At 33.9% G+C, this 26,657-nt stretch overlaps 1 protein-coding gene across 2 annotated transcripts in view; it reads left to right on the top strand.

Moving 5' to 3' along the window:
- The window catches only part of LOC131974547 (metal transporter CNNM4), an 86,067-nt gene that overhangs the window by 30,585 nt on the left and 28,825 nt on the right, over window positions 1-26,657 (top strand). For both annotated transcript variants that reach the window (XM_059336904.1, XM_059336902.1), the window contains exons 2-4: window positions 5,067-5,210; window positions 6,348-6,482; window positions 13,382-13,551. In XM_059336904.1, coding sequence (XP_059192887.1) covers window positions 5,067-5,210; window positions 6,348-6,482; window positions 13,382-13,551 — 449 coding nt within the window. The remainder of the gene's footprint in view (window positions 1-5,066; window positions 5,211-6,347; window positions 6,483-13,381; window positions 13,552-26,657) is intronic.

The raw sequence follows: 26,657 nt of genomic DNA, 5'->3' as shown, positions 1-26,657 counted from the left end.
TTTTTTAATCATTTTGTTTCTTTTTTTTAATCATTTTGTCTCTTTTTTTAATAATTTTGTAATTGTGTGTCTTTTTTAGTAATTTTGTGTCTTTTTTTTTGTAATTTTGTGTCTTTTTTTGTCTTTTTTAAGTCATTTAGGTTTTTTTTGTGTCACACAAGACACAAAATGACCAAAAATTGCACAAAATTATCGAAATAGACACAAATTGTCCAAAAATACATGTAGAAATTAACAAAAAAGACACAAAATGACAAAAAATAAGTAATTGAAAAAATGATTAGACCACCCTTGTTCATTTTAATGCCTGGTTCAACTAAAGGTTCATTTGTTTGGACAAATATAATGATAACAACAAAAAATAGCCGATAAGAGTTTAATTTAAGAGCTGATATCTAGACATTTAACATGGTTTTATTGATAATAACCAAAATCATTATCAATTAACCCAAAAGGTATGATGGCATATTACCATTTAAGATAAAAAAAATAAAAAAATAAATAAAACGGAGAAAATATTGTGCAAATTTGCCATTTTCTTGTAAATTTACTACTTTAATCCTGGAGAGTTTTTTTCTTACACATGTATGAGTTTATATTCTGAGATTAAAAGAACAGATGAGACACTAAATATAGGAGGAGCGGCCTGCACTGCCAGTCAAAACAGCATCTAAAAACAGCTTTTTATTCTCGTTCTACCTGAAACAGGAGCTAACAAGTCTCTGAATTGCATGGGTCTCAAACTGGCGGCCCGCGGGCCAATTGTGGCCCTCGTGACGATATTTTGTGGCCCCCACCTTGATATGAAAGTTTAATGTGAGTTTTATATGAATGGCACTTTACCGTGTTGTGTGTGGAAGGTCCCTTTAATTACTTTTTTCGGTAATTTTGTTTCTTTTTTTCGATAATTTTGTCTTATTTTGGGTAATTTTGTGTCTTTTTTTGGTAATTATGTGTCTTTTTTGGGTAATTTTGTGTATTTTTTCTGTCATTTTGTGTCTTTTTTAAGTAATTTAGTTTTTTTCCTGATAATTTGTTTCTTTTTTGGTAATTTTATGTCTTTTTTGGTAATTATGTGTCTTTTTGGGTAATTTTGTGTCTTTTTTTAACAATTTCGTGTCTTTTTTGGTAATTTAGTTTCTTTTTTTGGTAATTCTGTGTATTTTGTTTGTCATTTTGTGTCCTTTTTACCAATAAAAATTGCCATTTTCTTGTAAATTTACTACTTTAATTCTTATGAGTTTATATTCTGAGATCAGAGGACGGATGAGACACTAAATATAGGAGGATCGGCCTGCACCGTCAGTCAAAACAGCATCTAAAAACAGCTTTTTATTCTTGTTCTACCTGAAACAGGAGCTATCAGATGTCTGTAAAGCCTCAAACAGGAGAGAAGAAGAAGGTAGAGAGAGATCGACTGGCTTTGTTTCCAAAAAGAGAGAGAGAGCAGCAGATCAATGAGCTCCACAAAGAGCTCATATGACCAGCAATTAAAATAAGACCAAAGGCTACAAGTGTTTAGTCTTTGTGTGTGTGTGTGTGTGTGTGTGTGTGTGTGTGTGTGTGTGTGTGTGTGTCCTTGATGTCCTGGCAGAGTGGGCGCTGTTGGCACGACAACACACACACACACACACACTCCTGACATTCTGGGCTCTGACCTCGTCTGGTTTTGTGAACAGAGACTCTGAGGAATCTGTTTCCCACAAGGACGCTTCCCTGTGATGTCACAGGGGGGCGGAGCCATGCGCTGTATATTTAGTCTGGCGAGGCCTCAAGGTTAGAATAGATTTAGATTTTTCATTAGTTTCAGTTTTCATTTTGTTGTGATTTTTTGTTTGCAAATTCAGTTAGCTTTAGTTAGTTTTTAGAGTGAGTTTGCTAGTTTTATTTTAGTTTTTATTAGTTTTAGTTTTTTGTAATGGGTGCGATATTCAAATTGTGTCTTTTTTTGAATAATTTTGTGTCTTTTTTAAATAATTGTGTGTCTTTTTTTTGTAATTTTGTGTCTTTTTTAAAAATAATTTTGTCTTTTTAAAAAAAAAAAAAAGTGTCTTTTTCTGGTAATTTTGTGTCTTTTTTTGTCATTTTTTGTCTTTTTTTGGTCATTTAGTGTCGTTTTTTGTCATTTTTTGTCTTTTTTTTGCCTCTTTGGGTCTTTTAGAGTAGTCCCGGGTGTTTTTAATTTTGTTTCGAGTGAAGACATCCCAGGCTCAGTAAACATATTTACCATGTGTTCCTGCAGGTTCACTAATCAGCAAACTTTTTCTCAAAAAAAAAATGTTTTCCTCATAAATCTCAACTTCAGCTCCACTTACAGACACCAAACTTACCAGTTTTATTCCTAACTATATCCTGAAGGGTTTCACATTTTGTTGATATTTAAATGTTAAAGTTTTTTTACAGAAGGAAATTGGGATTACTTCTTTTCATAAATCAGAAAATACTGTAAAAAGCCTGTAAAAAATAATCAATTTTCGTCACATTTTTAGGGACATAATGTTCTATAAATCAGGGTATGAATGATATATTCTGTACAAACCTCCAGAATATAGTTAGGAATGAAACTGGTGAGTTTGGTGTCTGTAAGTGGAGCTGGAGTTGAGATTTATGAGGAAAAACTCATTTTGAGAAAACGGCCTTTAAAGGTCTTTATACATTCTGAATGTAAATGACGATTAGAAGACAAAATATTGAATCTACTTCATAGCAACAACAATATAGAACATGTAAATATATAATATTGTAGGAGCTTTCTACTCCTAAATGTTTGTTTTGGGTGTTTTATTTCTACCATTCTTTAAGAAAAATAGCTCAAAACCTTAAAAAATGACCAGAGCATTAAAAACAAGGTGTTTGTTTCTGTAGCGTCTCCTTAAAGCAGCTTCTTGTTGGTCTGTCTGAGAGGAAATGATCCACTGGGGGGACTAAAACCCCCAGAAGTCCTCTGAGTGCTCATTAATAATTCAGAGCAGCTCTGCTCTTGTTTGGACACCAGTCCGTCTGCACTTTGACCAGTTTGTCATGTGACGGTTCAGCCGGGTGGGTGTGTCTCAGTCTACATGTGTTTCTTTATGTCCTACAATAATAACTGGGGGTCAAAGTCCAGACCCAACCCCAACTGTGACACATTAACAGGCTATTTGTGGTGCTTGCAGAGGGGTTAATGGTAGAACAGAGCTGCTATCAGAGGGGCATCCATCATGATAGCATTGTTGGTGGTGACGGAGGGGCTCGGCCAGGTGTGGACGCTGCAGTGTACATACGTGCTACCATCAGGAATGCTAATTTATCATTCCTTCCCTGACCGACTCTAGACCTCTAGACCCATTTTGTTATGTGTTAAAAATAGTTGTTAGCCTTTATCTATATCTATAACCTGTCCCTTTATCTCTATCTTTCTATCAATCTGTTGATATACAAATATATAGTAGGGCTGCACAATTAATCTAATTTTAATCGTGATCATGATTTTGGCCGCCACGGTTAAATTAACCTGATCGTCGGCGATATTTCCATTTTAAAATGCGGCTCTCCTGCATATCTAATTAAGCAAACTTCCAGTTTTAAAGCATCTCTACATGCTGCTTAGCGAGCGCTAAGCAGGATGTGATGTAGTACTCAACGCCACAACAACACGCGCCATTTGTTAAAGCCGGTGAAGCAGTGTTGCCAACTTAGCAACTTTGTTGCTATATTTAGCAACTTTTCAGACCCCCTTAGCGACTATTTTTCTAAAAAAGCAACTGGCAACAAATTCAGCGACTTTTTCTGGTGTTATTGGAGACTTTTGGAGACTCGTTCTTACTCTTCTTTACGAGCACAGTCCTCCTGCAGCAGTCTCTCCCAGCTGCAGAGCCAGAGGTGATGTTAACCCTTTAGCGTCCGTCCAGTCTGCAAATTGCTAACAGGCTAACAGTTAGCTCTGTAGCAGTACAGTGTGTATGTGCTAACAGGCTAACAGTTAGCTCTGTAGCAGTACAGTGTGTATGTGCTAACAGGCTAACAGTTAGCTCTGTAGCAGTACAGTGTGTATGTGCTAACAGGCTAACATTTAGCTCTGTAGCAGTACAGTGTGTATGTGCTAACAGGCTAACAGTTAGCTCTGCAGCAGTACAGTGTGTATGTGCTAACAGGCTAACAGTTAGCTCTGTAGCAGTACAGTGTGTATGTGCTAACAGGCTTACAGTTAGCTCTGTAGCAGGACAGTCTGTGTGAGCTAACAGGCTAACAGTTAGCTCTGTAGCAGTACAGTGTGTATGTGCTAACAGGCTAACAGTTAGCTCTGTAGCAGTACAGTGTGTATGTGCTAACAGGCTAACAGTTAGCTCTGTAGCAGTACAGTGTGTATGTGCTAACAGGCTAACATTTAGCTCTGTAGCAGTACAGTGTGTATGTGCTAACAGGCTAACAGTTAGCTCTGCAGCAGTACAGTGTGTATGTGCTAACAGGCTAACAGTTAGCTCTGTAGCAGTACAGTGTGTATGTGCTAACAGGCTTACAGTTAGCTCTGTAGCAGTACAGTGTGTATGTGCTAACAGGCTAACAGTTAGCTCTGTAGCAGTACAATGTGTACTGCATCGCTGCACTCTGTGCACAGTTAGCGATGCCGGTTAATTCACCATCACTATGTTTGTCAGTGGAGATGCTGTGCATGATTAGCCATGCTGGTTTCTTTACGATCAGCTGCTGACTTTGTGCACAGTTAGCGACGTGCTATTCCACTGAATATACGTAAGCTGAATAGCACGTACCATTTGAGAATGCACTATTTAAATTTGTGACTGTATGAATGTGATAATGAATGTAATAACTTATTTGAATAATTTCTGATGATGTTTTAATGATGTCTAAAATGTTGTTACATTATCATTGACTGTCCCATTATGGGGTTCCTTTTAACAATAAACAATAAACAATTCCTGGTAATTATCATGGGAAGTTTCCAACTTTGAAAAGTCTCAGAATTTTGCAACTCTCCTTCTTGTGTACTTGATTTAAACGCTTTGATTAAAAGATCTGAAAAAAAACAACAAATCCCACTAATATTTGTTTTTGTTCCACTTCAGGAAAGTCCCACCTGGCCATCGTGCAGAAGGTGAACAACGAGGGGGAGGGGGATCCGTTCTACGAGGTTCTGGGTCTGGTCACCCTGGAGGACGTCATCGAGGAGATCATCAAGTCAGAGATTCTGGACGAATCCGACCTTTACAGTGAGTTTGTTTGTCTTCACTGCCTTCAAATGCATCTTTGTTTGTTCTCAGGCTCTCATTGGTTAGTTTTTATCTATAAACAGTGTTGTTGTGATGCTGAATTTATATTTAAATGTTTATTATAACGGTGTAACTGTTTTTATGCTGCTTTCTTGGCCGGGTCTCTCTTGAAAAAGAGACTTTTTTAATTTCAATGTGACTTTTTTTACCTGGTTAAATAAAGGATATGAAAAAATTTGAAAAAATGCACAACAAATTGCTTAAATATGCTCCTTGAAAAACCTTCATTTAAGAAATTGTCAAGCATTAAAAAGTCTCGATTAGAACGTACAAATTTACAGCTGGTTAAATAAACAAAGGGTCAGATTCCTGTGATTAATGTGGTTATTTATGACTTCTATAAACTTTAGTGATTGCATTTATTGTGACAATCTAGATGTGATGATAAGGACATTTTTGGTTTATGTACCTTGAAAAGTGCTTGAAATTTACTCTTAAAAAGGTTTTTTATTCTCAATTTTCGTTATGTAACTAATTTCCATGTCTAAATTGTTGTTTTTCTGTCTTTGAGATGAATCTAAACAGACTCTTTTACTGATTCATTAAATGTTTGTTTTAGAATATGTTCTGCTCAATATTGACGAAATGTGTAAATGTAGAAATACTAAAAAAAAAAAAGCCATTTGATGTCATATTATGATGATTATTACATGTATAAGTCCACTTAAATACACTGTAGGTGGATAAAGTATTTAATATTTATCATTTTTTTGTGGTTACACCATTTGACATCTTGCCAATCCTTATTTGTCACTGACCTATATATATATATATATATATATATATATATATATATATATATATATTTATATTTATATTTATATATATTTATATTTATATATATATATATATATATATATATATATATATATATATATATATATATATATATATATATATATATATATATATATATAATGAAGCAGTCAGAGGCTCCTGTTGTTGGCTAATTTCTATTGTTTAGCTGCTGTAAAATCCCTGAACAGCACGACCTCATCCTGCCGATCAGATAAACTTTTATTGATGAACTTTATTGATTTATTTATTTTGATATGTAACATGTTTGTCTCTCCTCAGCTGATAACCGCAGCAGGAAAAAGGTGGCGCCCAACAAGAACAAGAGAGATTTCTCCGCCTTCAAACACGAGAACGAATCAAAAGTGAAATGTTCTCCTCAGCTGCTGCTCGCCGCCCACCGCTTCCTGGCTACAGGTACACACACACACACACACACACACACACACGTCTATTTGTTTGAACGGGGGCTTTGCTACACATCATATTACATAACACTGGGCCTGCTTAGCCTGCTGCCCCCGCGACCCGGCCCCGGAAAAGCGGGCGAGAATGAATGGATGGAGTTTGGTATCCAACTTTTGGTGCCAAAACCCAAAAAAATACTTTTGTATTTACTGACTGGCCTCAATAGAAACACATATCCTGCAAAAACGTAGTGTTTTAAAACATTTTTACATTAAACAACCAGAAATACAGTATAGAGTATACAGTATACAGTATAAATACATAATAGCAGGTGCCATAACCAAAAAGATGCTTTGTACAATATAAACACATATTCTGCAAAAACATTCTGCGTCTAACACTGACACAGTCATCAACTGGTGTGGTAACTATATCTCAATTAATGGTTTGTTCCAAAAACAAAAGTCAAAATGAGAAAAAAAAGTCAAAATTAAAAAAAAGAGTCGAAGTCATGAAAATGATGTCAAAATGAGAAAAATAATTCAAAATGAGGAAAAACAGTCAAAGTCAGGAAAAAAGTAAAATTTGAAAAAAGTCGAAGTCACGAAAATGATGTCAATATGAAAAAAAAGTCAAAATGAGAAAAAAAAATCAAAATGAGAAAAAAAAGTCTAAATTTAAAAAAAGAGTCGAAGTCATCAAAATGAGAAAAATAATTCAAAATGAGGAAAAACAGTCAAAGTCAGGAAAAAAGTCGAAGTCATGAAAATAATGTCAATATAAGAAAATATAGTAAAAATGAGAAAAAAAAATCAAAATGAGAAAAAGTTTAGTTTCTCAATATTTTTTTTTTTTTGTGGCCAGTTTGGTATCCAACTTTTGGTCCCAAAACCAAAAAAAAGACTTTTGTATTTACTGACTGGCCTCAATATAAACACATATTCTGCAAAAACGTAGTGTTTTAAAACATTTTTACATTAAACAATCAAAAATACATAATTTAAATCTAAAACACTGACTCATCGACAACTTTTTTGTGTGAAAATGCCCTTTAATATTATCTCAAACTAACTTTTGAGGTAGCAGGTGCCATAACCAAAAAGATGCTTTTTCCAATATAAACACAAACACAGTCATGAAAATGATGTAAAAATGAGAAAAATAATTCAAAATGAGGAAAAACTGTCAAAGTCAGGAAAAAAAAGTAAAATTTGAAAAAAGTCGAAGTCACGAAAATGATGTCAATATGAAAAAAAATAGTCAAAATGAGAAAAAAGAGATGAAGTCAGGAAAAAAAAGTCAAAATGGGAAAAAGTTTAGTTTCTCTTTTTTTTTTGTGGTCAGTTTGGTTTCCAACTTTTGGTGCCAAAACCAAAAAAAAAAGACTTTTGTATTTACTGACTGGCCTCAATATAAACACATATTCTGCAAAAAACATAGTGTTTTAAAACATTTTTACATTAAACAACCAAAAAATACACAATTCAAACCTAAAACACTGACTCATCGACAACTTTTTTTTGTTTAAATGCCCTTTAATATGATCTCAAACTAACTTTTGAGGTAGCAGGTGCCATAACCAAAAAGATGCTTTATACAATATAAAAACATGTTCTGCAAAAAAACATATTGTTTTTACATCAAACAACCAAAGAGGATTGAATTGAAATTGCACCGTTACACAGAGAAAGTATTCATATTGCAGAATAGAATGATAAAACACCTGATTCCTGTCCAGTGGAACCCTGTTTGTTGAGATAAACTAAAGGACAGAGTGTTCTTTATGTTCTGAGGGAATTCTCTCATTATTTCAGCTGAATAAACTCTTTAAAGAGCCGCCGCGATCAGCTGGAAAACTCATCGTCACAAAGCTAAAATCAGGTGTTCTTCTCACTTTTTAGAGGTTCTCACAGGACTTTAACTAAACTCTTATCAGATATTTTTACTGTTATCATTATATTTGCCCAAACAAATGTACCTTTAGTTGTACCAGACATTAAAATGAACAAGAAATTGAAGAAAACAAGGGTCTAATCATTTTTTCCATCACTGTATTTATAGTAATAAAACAGTGAGAGGGAACATTTTTCTGCACATTAACTGTAACTTAAAGTGCATTTAGCTGCAGGACTTCTACTTTTAATGGAGTAATTTCAGTGTTGCATTAGTACTTGTACTTCTTTCCTCTCCCACCACTTCCTGCACCACTATGAATGGTTGCCAGGACTTGATAGATTCAGTAAAGCATCACGTCGGTGCATGCAGCGAGGACGTTTCCATGTGTTTATTTACTCTGAGGGTCTATTTGAGAGCGGAGCAGCCTGTCTGCCAACAACAACAACAACAACAACAACAACACTGTGGCCTCCTGCCAGCTGGACCTGATGCTCCAGAATCACTTGAGGACGTGTTGCAATGTGTCTGCTTAGCGGCTACGCTCTGCCAGCAGCAGCAGCTAGCAGCATTAGCCGCTAGCTGCTAGCATGACGTAGCACTTCCCCGTCTGCAGCAGCAGCCAGAGACTAACAGAGTGTAATGTGTCTGTAGGGACGTTCAGCAGCAGCAGCAGCAGCGTCTGCTGCCTTTGTTTCTGTTTTCTTTGGGCTCATTACGCAGCAGAGGGATCTCTGGTGTTTGTGGTGTTTGTGTTGTGCAGGAAGTTGCTGTTTCCCTGTTTGTGTTGCTGATCTGTGATCTGTGGAGTCAGTCTGAGGAGATCAGGGAGCTTTATCATGATGTCATTCATCACTAGTATAGGGTTAAGATATATAAGATAGATTTAAGATAGATAAATAATTACTTAAATAAAAGATTACTTTATTTATGCCTGAAGGGACATTCTGTTGTCACAGCAGTCCGGTTTTTAAGTACAATACAATACAATAGAATAAAATACTGAGGTAGCATAAATAAAAACAATAATAGAAAGAAACACAGAATAGAACAAAGACACTTAAGAAGTTAAATAAAGAAGATCAGTTGGTAGGTACAGTGGAGATATGATGGTAATAATGTTATGTTGTGACTAGTATTTAATAATAGTACAGTATATAATAGATAATAATAATAATAATATGATAATATAATAGATAATAATAGTACAGTATATATATAGTATATAATAATATTAATAATATTAATAATAAGGCCAGTATAATAATCATCATCATCATCATCATCATAATCATAATAATAATCATAATATATAATAATAATAATAATAATAATAATGCCAGTATAATAATAGTAGTATATCACAGGCTATACTAATAATAGTATTGGCAGCAACAGTTTATGTATATAATAATAATAATAATAATAATAATAATAATAATAAGATAATATATAATAATAATAATAATAATAAGGCCAGTATAATAATAATAGTAGTATATCACAGGATATATTAATAATAGTATTGGCAGCAACAGTATATGTATATAATAATAATATGATCATAATAATAATAATAATAATAATAAAAAATAGTAGTAGTAGGAATAACATAGCAATGTGTACACCTGTGCAGGGTGTGCATATATAATATATAATATGTAAACATGTATAAATATATTTTTAAAAAAATAGTAAAAACATTAAAAAAAAAATAATAAAAAAAATAAAATAAAAAATATATATACACACACACACACACACACACAAGATATGATATAACCTGATATATTGTAGCGGCATTATATCTGCATGTAGATACTCGACAGTACAAGATGTACATATTGTTTGCAGCCGCAACAAAGCAAAAGGATCTAAAATTTAAAGGAGAAGTGACTTCAGACTCACGTAAAAAATGAGTAATGCATGCTGTAATATGAGTCATTGACATGTAAAGCAGTGAAGCAGCCTGTTTGTTGTGTATATGAAGGATCCCTGTGTGTCTGCTGGTGGAGCCTCACCTCTCACTGTGCTGCAGCAGGTGTGTTTGCAGGGCGGAGCGTCTTTTGTCCCGGCGGGCGGGCGGGTGGAGCTGCAGCTCTTTATGCTTCAGCTCAGATTGCGACAGCTCCGACCTGTGACAGTTGAGAAATAAACGGAAACTAAAAAAAACATTGTGTTCCTTTAACTCGGGGACAAAGGTCGGCTCACGTGCAGGTGTTTTATAGGGAATTACTCACTTTGTTTTCATTATTTATTAAACTGCTCGTATTTTTTTTTGTAATACTGTAAAAAATGTTTGTGGAAATTACAGTAAAACACTGTCAAATTGCATGAGAAATAGGGCGTAAAATACATTTTTTAATGTAAATTGTATGTAGTCGACACTTTTAATTACCGTAAATTAAAAAAAAAAGCACAAAACTTTTACTTTTACTGTCATAAACTGTAGGAAACACACAGTTTTGCTGTAAAAATACAACATTTTCATGTAAAATGAATGGAGAAATACCATGACGTGTGAATGAAAGACACAATTACCCTAAAAATAATGAGATTATTCAGTCTAAATTATAGTTTTTGTTGATATTTACATTTAAATTTACAGTAGAAAACCCACTCACTGTACGGTATTTTACGGTAAAGTTCTGGCAACCAAAGCTGAAACAAAATTAGGCCTTATTTCAAGAGAAAAAAAAGTAATAAAACCTGAATTTAAAAAAAGAAACAGTAATAGTGGGGAAATAATTTCTTGATGGGAATGAACAGAGTAGGTTATGTCAACTTTTAGTGAAACTTGTGTTTTGAAAACATTTTTCATTTTGTTTTCATTGCTGCATTCTTAACATGTTTTTTTTAGTTCTGCTCTAAACTCTTGAACCTTGTAATCCTTTAGATTAATTGATCTTGTACCAATCAAAGCTAACAGGCTGTAAATATGTTGTGCAGCTTGTTAAGTCGAGTCTTTTGGCAACGCTTCATGTAATCGTTTGTCTTGTTGTGTCACAAAGACGTGATGAGTCATCTAACAGGCGTTTGGATCTGATGTCAGGAACCAACTGGAACATTAAAGCACGTGTAGTGAAACACGTCCAGGAATGTTTCCTGATGCTTCAGGAGTTGTTAAAACAAGTCCTTATTATTATTAAATGTCTAAATTTTAAATAGGTTAAATTATATAAATAAACTAAAACAACAAAAAACAATAAATAATAATAATCATAATAATAATCACAATTTAATAATAATAATAATAATAATAATAATGTTATTGTTGTTAAAACAAGTCCTTAATATTAATACATGTCTAAATTTTAAATGGATTAAATTATATAAATAAACTAAAACAACAGAAAACAATAAATAATAATAATCACAATTTAATAATAATAATAATAATAATATTGTTATTAAAACAAGTCCTTAATATTAATAAATGTCTATATTTTAAATTGATTAAATTATATAAATAAACTAAAACAACAGAAAACAATAAATAATAATGATAATTATTTCAATTTCATAACAATAATAATAACTTTGTTAAAACAAGTCCTTATTATTAATAAATGTCTACATTTTAAATAGGTTAAATTATATAAATAAACTAAAACAACAGAAAACAATAAATGATAATAATAATTATTTCAATTTCATAACAATAATAATAATTTTGTTAAAACAAGTCCTTATTATTATTAAATGTCTAAATTTTAAATAGGTTAAATTATATAAATAAACTAAAACAACAGAAAACAATAAATAACAATAATCATAATAATAATCACAATTTAATAATAATAATAATAATAATAATAATAATAATAATAATAATGTTATTGTTGTTAAAACAAGTCCTTAATATTAATAAATGTCTATATTTTAAATTGATTAAATTATATAAATAAACTAAAACAACAGAAAATAGTAAATGATAATAATAACATGTATTTCAATGTAATAACAATAATAGTAATGTTGTTAAAACAAGCCCTTAATATTAATAAATGTCTATATTTTAAATTGATTAAATTATATAAATAAACTAAAACAAAAGAAAACAATAAATAATAATAATAATTAAAATTGAATAATAATACTACTAATAATGTTATTGTTGTTAAAACAAGTCCTTAATATTAAAAAATGTCTATATTTTAAATTGATTAAATTATATAAATAAACTAAAACAACATAAAACAATAATAATAATAATAATAATAATAATAATAATAATGATAATATTACAATTTAATAATAATAATGTTATTGTTGGTGTTAATTTAATTTGGGCCTTCTAATAATTATCATAATTATTATATTATTGATAATAATAATAATAATAATAATAATAATAATATATTATTATTTTAGATATATAATAACTATAAAATAATAATAATCACAATTGTCACAAAAATATTATTATTATTATTATTATTATTATTAATTACAATTTAATAATTGTATTGTTATCTATTAAATTTGGGCCTTCTAATTATTATCATAATTATTATATTATTGATAGTAATAATAATAATACATATTATTATAGATATGTAATAACTATAAAATAATAATAATCACAATTGTCACAAAAAATATTTTTTTATTATTATTATTATTATTACTATTACTATTATAAAACCTAATTAAAGACTACACTAAAAAAGTAAAATACAGTAACTTATTAGACTGATATACAAATAAATAAAGCTCTATTAAAAGCCAGTATACAATAGTAAAATATAATAAATACATAGAGCGATTGATAAAACTCAGTTTATAAGCTCGTCTAAAAAAGTTGGTCTTAAGTTTGCTTTTAAAAATAACATCAACATTTTCTGCTGCGCTGATGAAGCAAAGTGAATTTGTGTGTTTAAAGACTTAAAGACGTGGATGAATCATTTAACAGGCAGCAAGAAACTAACTATATGTGTATAGTTCACGTCCAGAAATGTCTTCTTTCTGTCTTTAATATGACTAAAAGTCTACCCGTGTGTCTGGTCCTGCAGAGGTGAGCCTGTTCAGCCCGGCTCAGATCTCTGACAAGGTTCTGCTGCGGATCCTTCGCCACCCCGACGTGATCCAGGAGATCAAGTTCAACGACAACGACAAGAGATCAGCGCACCACTACGTCTACCAGAGAGGGAAACCTGTCGACTACTTCGTCCTCATCCTGCAGGTACGGGCGGCTTTTAAAACCTTTATCACCCTCCACAGAGCACAGAGTCACAGTTTACACGCCTTTTAATATGTTATACATCAACACAACCCTCACATCCCATATTTTAATCATATATATGGACATAAATTGCTTTAAAGTGCAAAAAAGCACACAACCAATTATTATTTTATTTTTTTTACACATTTTTCTTTCTTTCAATGGTCTTTTTATTGATGATAAAGCATGTAGAAGACAATTACTGTACAGGAAGAAATTTTTAGATTTTTTTCATCCTCCCATGACACAACACAAACAACTGCCCAAACATCCGAACATAGAAAAACATATACATCAACTGACAAAAAATTGTAAATGGACAGAGTAAAAAAAAAAAAAAAATTATAAAAATGATTTTATATATATTTAAAATAATAATAAAAAAAAGATTAACAACCAAAAGGATGAAATATATGGAAGAAAGAAAAACATGGAGATAAATAAATAATAGAAAATAATAAAATAAAATAAAAAATACAATTAAAAAAAGGAAGGGGTGGGGGGGTGGAAAAAACAACAACTAAATGACCAAAAAAAAAAGACACAAAATGACTGAAAAAACACTAAATGACCAAAAAAAGACACAAAATTACTAAAAGAAAGACACAAAATGACAGAAAAAACACTAAATGACCAAAAAAAGACACAAAATGACAGAAAAAAAACTAAATGACCAAAAAAGACACAAAATTATTTAAAAAAGACACAAAATTATTAAAAAAAGTAATTAAAGGGACCTTCCACACACAACACGGTAAAGTGCCATTCATATAAAACTCACATTAAACTTTCATATCAAGGTGGGGGCCACAAAATATCATCACGAGGGCCGATATTGTCATCCAGGTGGAGATATCGGCAGAGATACGAGACCGTGACGTCTTTTGGTGGGATGATTATAATTATTATTATCATTATGAGTAAATCAGAAGCAGTTGATCAGGAATGTGGAGCTGTTATGATGTAATCTCCAAAAGTTGATCCTGAAAATCAAGTTTGAGTTATAATAACCTTGTGACGTGTTTTTATCTGCCGATCAGATAAAGTTTGTAAAGACCAGTTAGAGACGTAGATCATTTCTCTGACTCACCGTGACGAACACAACCACCTCCTCATGGTTTACTTCCTCTTCCTCTCTCTGACCCCGGCCTCCTCCTCTTCCTCACCCAGTCAACCTGGAGCTCAGCAGCAATGATCGACCTGTCCTGTAGTTAATCAATTAATCAATCAATCAGTCTTTATAAAATAATAATAGTAAAAACAGGAACCGAGAAAATGCTTAAATCTCATTCATTTACAGCGAGGAAATAAATGAAATAAATTATATGAATAAACTAAAACAACAGAAAAGAATCAATAATTAAATAGATTTAAAAATAATAATAATAATTGTAAATAATAATAATAATCATTATATTTAAATCATAATTTGGGCCTATAAGTTATTACATTATTTTCATAATTATTATGTTATTTATAATAATAATAATAATAATAATAATAACAACAATAATATTTTTTTATTTATTTAATTTGGGCCCTATAAATTATATTAAGTTAACAAAATTGTTATCATAATAATAATAAATAATATAAATATAATATAATACTTATAATAGTTATAAAAATAATAATACTTACATTCATAATAATATTAATGATGATGATTATTATTATAATTATAAAACCTAATTAAAGACTACGCTCAAAAAGTAAAATACAGTAAAGTATTAGACTGATATACAAATAAATTTAAGCTCTATTAAAAGCCAGAATAAAATAGTAAAATATAATAAATACATAGACCGATTCATAAAACTAAAAAAAGGAGGTCTTGAGTTTGATTTTTTTTTTTTAAATATCAACATTCTCTGCTGCCCTGATGAAGCAAAGTGTTTTTAAAGTATTCATAATTAAATTGAGTAACAGAACAAAAACAAAGTGCTGTCAGCTGCCAGTATGGCTTAGAGATATAATGTAACAACACTGTGTGAGTCCTTGTGTTGCTATGACAACAACAGTAACAGTTTGTAAGTCACAACTGATCCAAAGTCAATCAACCCTGCAGGAGATTATCCGTCTAACTGTAAAGGTTTTAAGAGGCAGGTCGGTGCCAGGCAGCAGGAGGTTCAAGTCACATTCCAGCTAAAGTCTTTCAGCCAATCAGCAACTCTGAAACTCCTCCAGACGCCAGCGGTGGCTTTAATTATTAGTCCTTTATGGAGCACACTGAGATCATGATTGTGGGTCAGTTACACAGGGAAATACTTAGAAACTCTTACGTTTTAATGAAGTTTTTTCAAGGGATTTTGAACACTGAGTCTCTGAACTCCATTAGGGGGTTTAAGGCCTTTTTGCACTTTTTATATTTGACTCAATGTGGAATTACACAGAATTTATATCCAAAATATGTTCAAACATATTGAAATATTTGCATTTTTCCAGCCTCTCCTGTCCTCTCCTCTCAGCTCTGTGTAAACAGACAGACAGACAGACAGACAGACAGACAGACAGACAGACAGACAGACAGACGGACGGGCAGACGTGCAGACAGACAGTTGTGCAGACAGACAGACAGACAGACAGACAGACAGACAGACAGACAGGCAGTTGTGCAGACAGACAGACAGACAGACGGACGGGCAGACGTGCAGACAGACAGTTGTGCAGACAGACAGACAGACGTGCAGACAGACGTGCAGACAGACAGACAGACGGACGTGCAGACGGACGTGCAGTCAGACAGACAGACGGACGTGCAGTCAGACAGACAGACAGACGGACGTGCAGTCAGACAGACAGACAGACGGACGTGCAGACAGACGTGCAGACAGTTGTGCAGACAGACAGACAGTTGTGCAGACAGACGTACAGACAGACAGTTGTGCAGACAGACAGACAGTTGTGCAGACAGACAGACAGTTGTGCAGACAGACAGACAGACAAACAGACGGACGTGCAGACAGACAGTTGTGCAGACGGACGTGCAGACAGACAGTTGTGCAGACAGACAGTTGTGCAGACAGACGTGCAGACAGACAGTTGTGCAGACAGACGTGCAGACAGACAGTTGTGCAGGCAGGCAGACGTGCAGACGGACGGACGGACGTGCAGACAGACAGACAGTTGTGCAGACAGACAGTTGTGCAGACGGACTTCCAGACAGACAGACAGTTGTGCAGACAGACGTGCAGACAGACAGTTGTGCAGGCAGGCAGACGTGCGGACGGACGGACGTGCAGACAGACAGACAGTTGTGCAGACAGACGTGCAGACAGACAGTTGTGCAGACGGACATGCAGACAGACAGACAGACGTGCAGACAGACAGTTGTGCAGGCAGGCAGATGTGCAGACGGACGGACGGACGTGCAGACAGACAGACAGTTGTGCAGACAGACGTGCAGACAGACAGTTGTGCAGACGGACATGCAGACAGACAGACAGTTGTGCAGACAGACGTGCAGACAGACAGTTGTGCAGGCAGGCAGATGTGCAGACGGACGGACGGACGTGCAGACAGACAGACAGTTGTGCAGACAGACGTGCAGACAGACAGACAGTTGTGCAGACAGACGTGCAGACAGACAGACAGTTGTGCAGACAGACGTGCAGACAGACAGACAGTTGTGCAGACAGACGTACGGACGGACGGACGTGCAGACAGACAGGTCGGTCCTGAAGGACGTGCTCTTCACTGATTTATCCTCGTTATATAAGATGTGAGTGGAGACAGAGAGACACCTGTCAGTCAGCTGTCAACACACACACACACCGTAAACACACACACACACACACACACCGTAAACACACACACACACCCCCCCCCCTTCTCTGTATCTCTCTGTGTATGTGTTCTCTCTGATCTCTTTGGTGGGAAAACGAAGCTTCATTGTCTTAGTTTCTTTCTTTCACACACATTTGTTTCCCACACGTCGGTTACGTCGTCGTCCACAAACAGTCATTATCTGCTGCACTGATCCAGGAGATCACCTCACTTTCTCCTCCTGCTGCTCCTCCTCCTCCTCCTCCTCCTGCTGCTGCTCCCGGGGAGCTTTTCACCGTGGGAGGCCGGATATTGTTGAGGATGTTGTGGGGACCCCACATGTGGAATAATCCGCTGAGACCTTTAGGGAGAGGGAGACATTTAGTGTCGGCACGCCAGGAGGGAATTATCCACCAGAAACTAACTGGGAGTTAGTTTAATTTTAACAGTATTACATAAACAGATATGTTATCTTCACTGAGGATGCTTTGCTGCGTCTAACACTAAGTTAAGTTGAAGCTTTTTAACTCTGCTGTTATGTTGCCGGGTAAAATTGACTCATTTTCAAGCTTAAAAATCTTAAAAAAAAAAAAAAAAAAATAGAAGTATTAAATAAAGTGTTTTTTGGGGATGAAACGATGAAAATAAATAATAATAATTATAAATAAATATAAAGATAATAATAATTATTGTATTTTTTGTTATTTATTTCATTTGGGCCTTTTAAATTATATTAAATTATTATTTTAATTATTATATTATTGATAATGATAATAATAATAATAATAAATACAATAATAATAATATTTTAATAATTATAGATATAATGTTAATTATGATAATATAATAATAATATTAATTATTATTATTATTATTATTATGTTCATAATAATAATAATAATAATAATAATAATAATAATTGTACAATTGATAATAATAGTAATAATAATAATTATTATTATTATTCTAAAACCTAATTAAAGACTACACTTAAATAGTAAAATACAGTAAATTATTAGACTGATATACAAATAAAAAAAGCTCTATTAAAAGCCAGAATAAAACAGTAAAATATAATAAATACATAGAACGATTGATAAAACTCTAAAAAAACTATATATATATTTATATATATATATATGTATATGAGTAAGATAAAATATAATAAAAATAAAATAAAAATAATAATCACAATAAAAAGTAACAAAGCTAGGTAAAAAAGATGAAAACAATAAATAAGTAATTAAAAAGCAGACCATGATAGAATATAAATAAATAAAGTAATAAATAAATAAAAGAAGATGAGAAGATGTTATAACTCTAAGATGCATGAGCAGAAAAATATTTAAAAATGGTTTAAGTAAAAGCCAAATTAAAAAGATAAGTCTCTTAAAGAACAGTTGTATCCCGTCCTGATGAGTATTTTATTCCAGTAATGACAGAAACACTGCAGAGTTGATTCTTTCCTAGTTTCTGTGGAGAGTCTTAGACTCGTCTGTTTGAGGGAAACTTCAGGAGAAAACTGTGTTTGTGAGCTGCTCATATTTGTCCTGTAAACAGAATTCTACACTCACATTCCTGGAGTGTTTATTGGAGAAACAGAGTGTGTGTGTGTGTAGTGGAGAGTGTGTTGTGATTTGACATTAGACAACAGCCTGTTGTGGCTCAGAAAGTTAATTTAATAACGTGGTGTTAGTGATAATGTGCAACTTGTTTTTCTTTTTTGCATGTTGAGAAATGGAAGAAAGAAGTTTCTCTGTGGAAACTAAACCTTGTGTAGGCACCTGGTGAGGAGCTTTATTTTTGGCTTTATTTATTTATTTTTAATATCATAATTTGAGGGAAGACATGGAGTTGGTTTTAAGATCCTTTCAATGATATTTTAACGCCCGAATCAGTAAAATAAAAATTCAGTGGAAGGAAGTTACCGCTTTTATTGTGGTAGTCTCTGAGGAGCGTGACTTCAGAAGTATCTTTTTTTATTTATTCTGTTGTAACATGCACATTTTATTTACCACTTTTCTATATATTATTTCTATCAGGCTGCTGAAATAGGAGTCAGAAAGACCGAAATGTGATGTGCATTGTTTTCAGGAAATATTCCTCTTGATAAACATATATAAATTGTATGATTCAAAATAAATGTAGCAAAAGATTTTGTCTTTTGTGCAGAATAACACCGTTATAGTGACACACATTATAGAAAAGAAAAACGCAATTTGAATTTCTCTGGTAAATTATTTTTTATATTATTATTATTATTACTTCTATTATTATTATTATTATTATTTTGTATCTACAACATTTGTCTTCACATGTTATACATTTTGAACTTTCTACATTTTTCTCCTGTCCTCTCCTCTCTGCTCTGTGTAAACAGATTTTCAGTAAATATTTGTCATGTGACCGTTGTCGCACAATTTTAAACTTAGGTTTTGGTGACTTTTTCTAAAAGAAACATTCATAACCTGCGATTTAGTGTTAAAAAAAAGTAACCAAAAATTGCAATAAATCTTAATTTGTATAATAAATGTCCCTGCAGTAGGAAGAATGCACGAATAAATGAAAAAAGATCTCTCTGCTCCTGCTGCATCAATTTTATTTTTATCCTATATGTTAAAATCTGTATATTACAGGTGCAGTGCAGAGTTAAATTAAAAACCCCATTAATGCGACAATACTGCTAAAATAAAATCACAATAGCTGCTGGTTAATGAGGATAATTAGTCTCAATAATTCGCTGTAGAACTTAAAATCAGTCTGACTAATAGAGGTGGATTCAGTTATGATTCTCATTATTTTTACGTTATTTATGTCTGCTGTCTGGTGGACTCATGAGAACCAAAGAGCAGATTCAGATCATTCACTGTCCTTGTTCCACTCCTTTTATAGTGTGTGTGTGTGTGTGTGTGTGTCTGTGTGTGTTTGTTTATGAGCGTAGTGATTCATGTCTCTATAAAGATGCTCTGGTCCTCTCAGTCTGCTCCGTCTGGCTGTTTCCAGCTTGTGGAACGTATGGAAATATGAACTCTTGTCATTTCAAGAATGTGAAAAATGTTTTGATTGGATTAAAGCGGATGAAAGGAAGGAATGATGCTCAGCCCAATATAAAATTAGCTTTGTCACAAGCAGGAAGAACATCTGAGTTACTGGGAGACTTTTAGTCTGCTGCTGTTTTTCCTTTATTTATATTCTGTTGATAGTTTCCTGCTTGATATTACTGTACATCCCCCATGTAGTTTATAGTACCAATGATGTCAAGAAAATACACTTATGATGTGTTCTTTTCTTTCTGCCATTTATCTGCCATCATCAGTCATGGCTTAAATAACCACTACTAATAATTTTACCTGTTATTGAAGTCCCAGATACGTCAGAAAACAAAAACCCTGTTGTATCTGGGGTTCGCTGCATCTGGAAGACTGCCACTTACAGTGTTTCTACTGCAGTATGCACCCAAAATAAACAGATTTAATCACAATAAATAGTTTAAAAGAATGCCGAAATAACTGCATCCTGATGCAGATTTGTCTGTCTGCAAGACGACGAGAAAACAACTTTTAAAATGCTTGTTTTCTGAGTCTGGATTCATCAGGTCTATCTTTTGCAGGAATGAAGGAAACTTTTGCAGCACAGCGTCATGTAAAATGACACAAATATTCAATATTTGCTTCTTCACCAGACACAAATTTGCATCTTTGAACTAAATTTGCATGAAAAAAAATTTGCTTCACGTTTTGTTGTGAACACACAAGTACAGAAAATACAAATACAACCATGTTTGTTGCCCTTATTCTGGGAAAATGTGGTTTAATTAATGATTAATTATCAGTAATGAAAGACTGTTTATTGTGTAAAACCAAAACAGAAGAATAATGAGACTCACAATGAAGAATCTGAACTATGAAGGACATCACCGGTTATTAATGTTGTGTATTGGATCATTTCAGACTCTGTTGTTGTTGTTTTAGTTACATTCCAACATGATGACATCACAACTCTTCCTGTTGTGGACGAAGGCTGGAAACATGTCAGTCCTGAGAGAATTACAGGGACCGGACTTAAAGGAGGCACACTGTGTGTGTGTGTGTGTCTCTGTGTGTCTGTGTGTGTGTCTATATATGTGTGTGTGTGTGTGTGTGTGTCTGTGTGTCTGTGTGTGTGTGTATATGCGTGTGTGTGTGTGTGTCTGTGACTCTGTGTGTGTGTGTGTGTATGTGTCACTGTGTGTGTATCTCACTGCGTGTGTGTGTGTGTGTCTGTGTATCTCACTGCGTGTGTGTGTGTGTGTGTGTGTGTGTGACTGTGTGTGTCTGTGTGTGTGACAGTGTGTGTGTGTGTGTGTGTGTGTGTGTATGTGTCACTGTGTGTGTATCTCACTGCGTGTGTGTGTGTGTGTGTGTCTGTGTATCTCACTGCGTGTGTGTGTGTGTGTGTGTGTGACTGTGTGTGTCTGTGTCTGTGACAGTGTGTGTGTGTGTGTGTGTGTGTGTGTGTGTATGTGTCACTGTGTGTGTATCTCACTGCGTGTGTGTGTGTGTGTCTGTGTATCTCACTGCGTGTGTGTGACTGTGTGTGTCTGTGTGTGTGACTGTGTGTGTGTGTGTGTGTGTGTGTGTATGTGTCACTGTGTGTGTGTGTGTGTGTGTGTGTCTGTGTGTCTCACTGCGTGTGTGTTACGTGTGTTGCTGTGTGTGTGTGTGTGTGTATATGCGCGTGTCTGTGTGTGTATGTGTCACTGTGTGTGCGTGTGTGTGTGTCTCACTGCGTGTGTGTGTTGCTGTGTGTGTGTGTGTCTGTGTGTGTTGCTGTGTGTGTGTGTGTGTGTGTTGCTGCGTGTGTTGCTGTGTGTGTGTGTGTTGCTGCGTGCGTGTGTGTGTGTGTTGCTGCGTGTGTGTGTGTGTGTGTGTGTTGCTGCGTGTGTTGCTGTGTGTGTGTGTGTGTGTGTGTGTGTGTGTGTGTTGCTGCGTATGTTGCTGTGTGTGTGTGTGTGTGTGTGTGTGTGTGTGTTGCTGCGTGTGTTGCTGTGTGTGTGTGTGTGTGTGTGTGTGTGTGTGTGTGTGTGTGTGTGTGTGTGTGTGTGTGTGTGTGTGTGTGTGTGTGTGTGTGTGTGTGTGTGTGTGTGTGTGTGTGTGTGTGTGTGTGTGTGTGTGTGTGTGTGAACTCACCATCGGCACTTGAGAGTCAGAGCGGGTTTTAAAATGATGAACTGACTCACACTGTTACATCTCACTAACAACAGCTCTGTGTGTGTGTGTGTGTGTGTGTGTGTCACTGTGTGTGTGTGTCACTGTGTGTGTGTGTGTGTGTGTTGGTGTGTGTGTGTGCAGCATAAATGACTCAGCGATTGTTCAGTTTGACACCAACCATTAACTGAAGTCAGCGGTTCATTTTATGACAAACACATGGTCACAAACCACTAAACACTGAGGCTGCTACCACACACACACACACACACACACACACACACACACACACACACACACACACACACACACACACTCCAAACAGTGTGTATGTGTGTGTGGTTTCAGGCTGCTCTGTTACAAGTTGTTAACAAACCTGTGACTGTATTTCCTCCTCAGACCTCTGCAGGGATTCAACACACACAGACACACACACACACACATGCATGAATGCACGTACACATGGAGGCTTAACATTTTATTTTTATTCCTGCTTCTAAAAAAGACACAAAATGACTAAAAATAGATGTGAAATGACTAAAAAAGACAAAAAATTATCAAAATAGAAACAAATTGACCAAAAGTAATGTAAAAATGACAAAAAAACACACAAAATGACCAAAAATAGATGTGAAAATGACTAAAAAAGACAAAATTATTGAAATAGAAACAAATCGACAAAAAATAGACGTGAAATGACTAAAAAATGCAGGTTTACTCACCTATTAGTAGGAATATTTTCAAAATAGAAACAAATTGACCAAAAATAATGTAAAAATGACTAAAAAAGACACAAAATGACCAAAAATAGATGTAAAAAGTTACCAAAAAAGACACAAAATTATCGAAATAGAAACAAATTGACCAAAAATAGATGTTAAAATGACTAAAAAATGCAGGTTTACTCACCTATTAGTAGGAATATTTTCATTTCCTGATGGAAAAGAGCCAGGAAATGACGTTTTGAGTGATTTCACAGCTACACACACACACACGCACACACACACACACACACACACACACACACACACACACACACGTATGAATGAATGAATGAATGCACGTACGCATGAAGGCGTATTATTTTATTATTTTTATTCCTGCTTCCTGCTGCAGACAGACATCTGCTGCATAGATTCTCTGATTTTTTCATCCAATTTCACCTGGTTTTTAATATTCAGAATAAGAACAGATCCATTCCCCTGGTTGCTGTTTTTTAATAAAAACTGCAATAAACTCCAGTATACTATAGAGGGTGAGGAGTTATTGTCTGACAGTCTGAGAAGGGAAACATGTTGAACCGTAGCTGGGGAGTCTACGCTCTGAAGTCTCATCTTAAAGACAGTTAATATATATATATATATATATATATATATATATATATATATAAATTCTGTTGGAAGTTTTTTAGGTTTGTTGCCTGTTGCCATGTGTGGAAATTATAAGCAAATAAGACATAAAGTTGACTATAATAGTATCCTACGGCCTACAGGGTTTAGTAATAGCCTGAACTTTACTTTGCTAAAACCAACAACTAGGGCTGCAACTAACGATTATTTTCATTATGGATTAATCTGTCGATTATTTAAACGATCAATCAGTGTTTCCCAAACCACAAGATGACGTCCTCAAATCTTCTTGTTTTGTCCACAAACCAAAGAGATATTCAGTTTATTTTTTTTACTGTAAAAACAACAGTTGTTTGTTTGTTTTTTTGCAGTGTAGGAATATATATTTTTCCAGATGGAAAAGGGCCGGATGTAAAAAATGCCAAAAAAGACAAAAAAATATCGAAATAGAAACAAATTGACCAAATAGTTGTAAAAATGACTAAAAAGACACAAAATTACCAAAAATAGATGTAAATATGACCAAAAGAGACAAAAAATATATCGAAATAGTAACAAATTGATCAAAAATAGATGTTGAAATGACTAAAAAATGAAAAGAATAATCTAAAATGAAGGGTTACTCACCTATTAGTAGAAATATTTTTATTTCCAGCTGGAAAAGGGCCAGGAAATGACGTTTTGACGTTGTGAGTGTTTTTTTTTGTGGTGCAAAATGTCAAATGTCTGTTTTTTACTTTGGAAAAGTCTGCAAAATAGTGTTTCAATATGGCCTCCTGGAGGTCATGTGACAGATTAAAGCATTGCTATTGGTTCCCTATACTCTTCCCTATATTTTAAAGTATCGCATCACCTTTAAAAAGATGCATTGTAGAAATGTGACAGGCCAGAAAAGGATCAACAGCGACCACAGAGGGTTAAAGACTCTGAGAGACTGTTGATAACCGGTGGAGCCTCAGAGGGCAGAGAGTCTGAGAGTTTAACACCATCAGGTGAGTCTCAGGTAGAGAAAGAGACTCCAGCAGGGACTCAACGTTCTGCTCACGCTGTGGGTGAGTCATCACTGAATGACTTGAACTTTGGCCAAGAACCAAGAACCTCCTCCAGCAGCAGCAAGTCTTAACAAAACACCAGCAGGAACTCCCACTGCTGCTCCGCTAACACCAGTTAGACATGAAGGATGAGAAGTGGAGAAGATATACAGTCATGGAAAACAATTATTACACTTCCCTTGTTTTCTCCTTGTTCATTTAATGTCTGGTACAACTAAAGGTTCATTTGTTTGGACAAATATAATGATAACAACAAAATTAGCTGATAAGAGTTTAATTATAGAGATGATATCTAGACATTTAACATGGTTTTATTGATAATGATTTTGATTATTATCAGATATTGTACACAAAATGACCAAAAATAGATGTAAAAATGACAAAAAAAGACACTAAATGACCCAAAATAGATGTAAAAATGACTAAAAAAGACTCAAAATGACCAAAATTAGACGCAAAAATGACTAAAAAAGACAAAATGACCAAAAATAGATGCAAAAATGACTAAAAAAGAAGTCATTTTCCATGGTTTTCTTGATAATAACCAAAATCCTGATCAATAAAACCATGTTAAATGTCTAGATATCAGCTCTTAAATTAAACTCTTATCAGCTATTTTTGTTGTTATCATTATATTTGTCCAAACAAATGTACCTTTAGTTGTACCAGACATTAAAATGAACAAGAAAATGAAGAAAACAAGGGAGACCTAATAATTTTTTCCATGACTGTATTCACTCAGGATGTTTTATGTTTCCAAACAAACAACAAAAATAGCTGATAAGAGTTTAATTTAAGAGCTGATATCTAGACATTTAACATGGTTTTATTGATAATGATTTTGGTTTTTATCAAGAATGTTTCCATGACTGTAGATATGTAGTAAAAATGACCAAAAATAGATGTGAAAATGACCAAAAAAAGACCAAAAATAGAAACCAGTGTTGTTGTTGTCTCACTGAGATCTGCATCATCCACCTGTCAGCTTATTCATCCTCTTACAGCATGGGTCTCAAACTCGCGGCCCATGGGCCAATTGTGGCCCTCGTGACGATATTTTGTGGCCCCCACCTTGATATGAAAGTTTAATGTGAGTTTTATATGAATGGCACTTTACCGTGTTGTGTGTGGAAGGTCCCTTTAATTACTCTTTGGGGTAATTTTGTCTCTTTTTTTTTTGTATTTTTGTGTCTTTTTTTAGTAATTTTGTGTCTTTAATACTTTTGTGTCTTCTTTTAGTAATTCTGTGTATTTTTTGGTCATTTTGTGTCTTTTTTTATCCAATCAATCCAATCCCCTTTATTTGTATAGCACATTTAAACAACACAAACGTCTCCAAAGTGCTGTACATAAAATCAACAATAAAACAAACAATTCCATATACCAATCAGCAATAAATAATAAGTGTATAAATCTAAAATGATGCCATAAATAAAACAATACAATCAAACAGATAAACATAGTAAAATAAAATAAAAGACGCAGTTTTTAAGTAATTTAGTGTTTTTTCAGTCATTTTGTGTCTTTTTGGGGTCATTTTGTGTCATTGTTTTAATACTCTTGTCTCTTTTTTAGTAATTCTGTGTATTTTTTGTTCATTTTGTGCCTTTTTTCAAGTAATTTACTGTTTTTTCAGTCATTTTGTCTTTTTTTTGTCATTTTGTGCCCTTTTTTTAAGTAATTTTGTGTCTTTTTTTGGTCATTCTGATACTGCC

This window comes from Centropristis striata, chromosome 7 (genome assembly GCF_030273125.1).
Source record: "Centropristis striata isolate RG_2023a ecotype Rhode Island chromosome 7, C.striata_1.0, whole genome shotgun sequence".
Taxonomy (NCBI): Eukaryota; Metazoa; Chordata; class Actinopteri; order Perciformes; family Serranidae; genus Centropristis; species Centropristis striata.
This window is presented reverse-complemented; position numbering and strand designations above follow the sequence as displayed.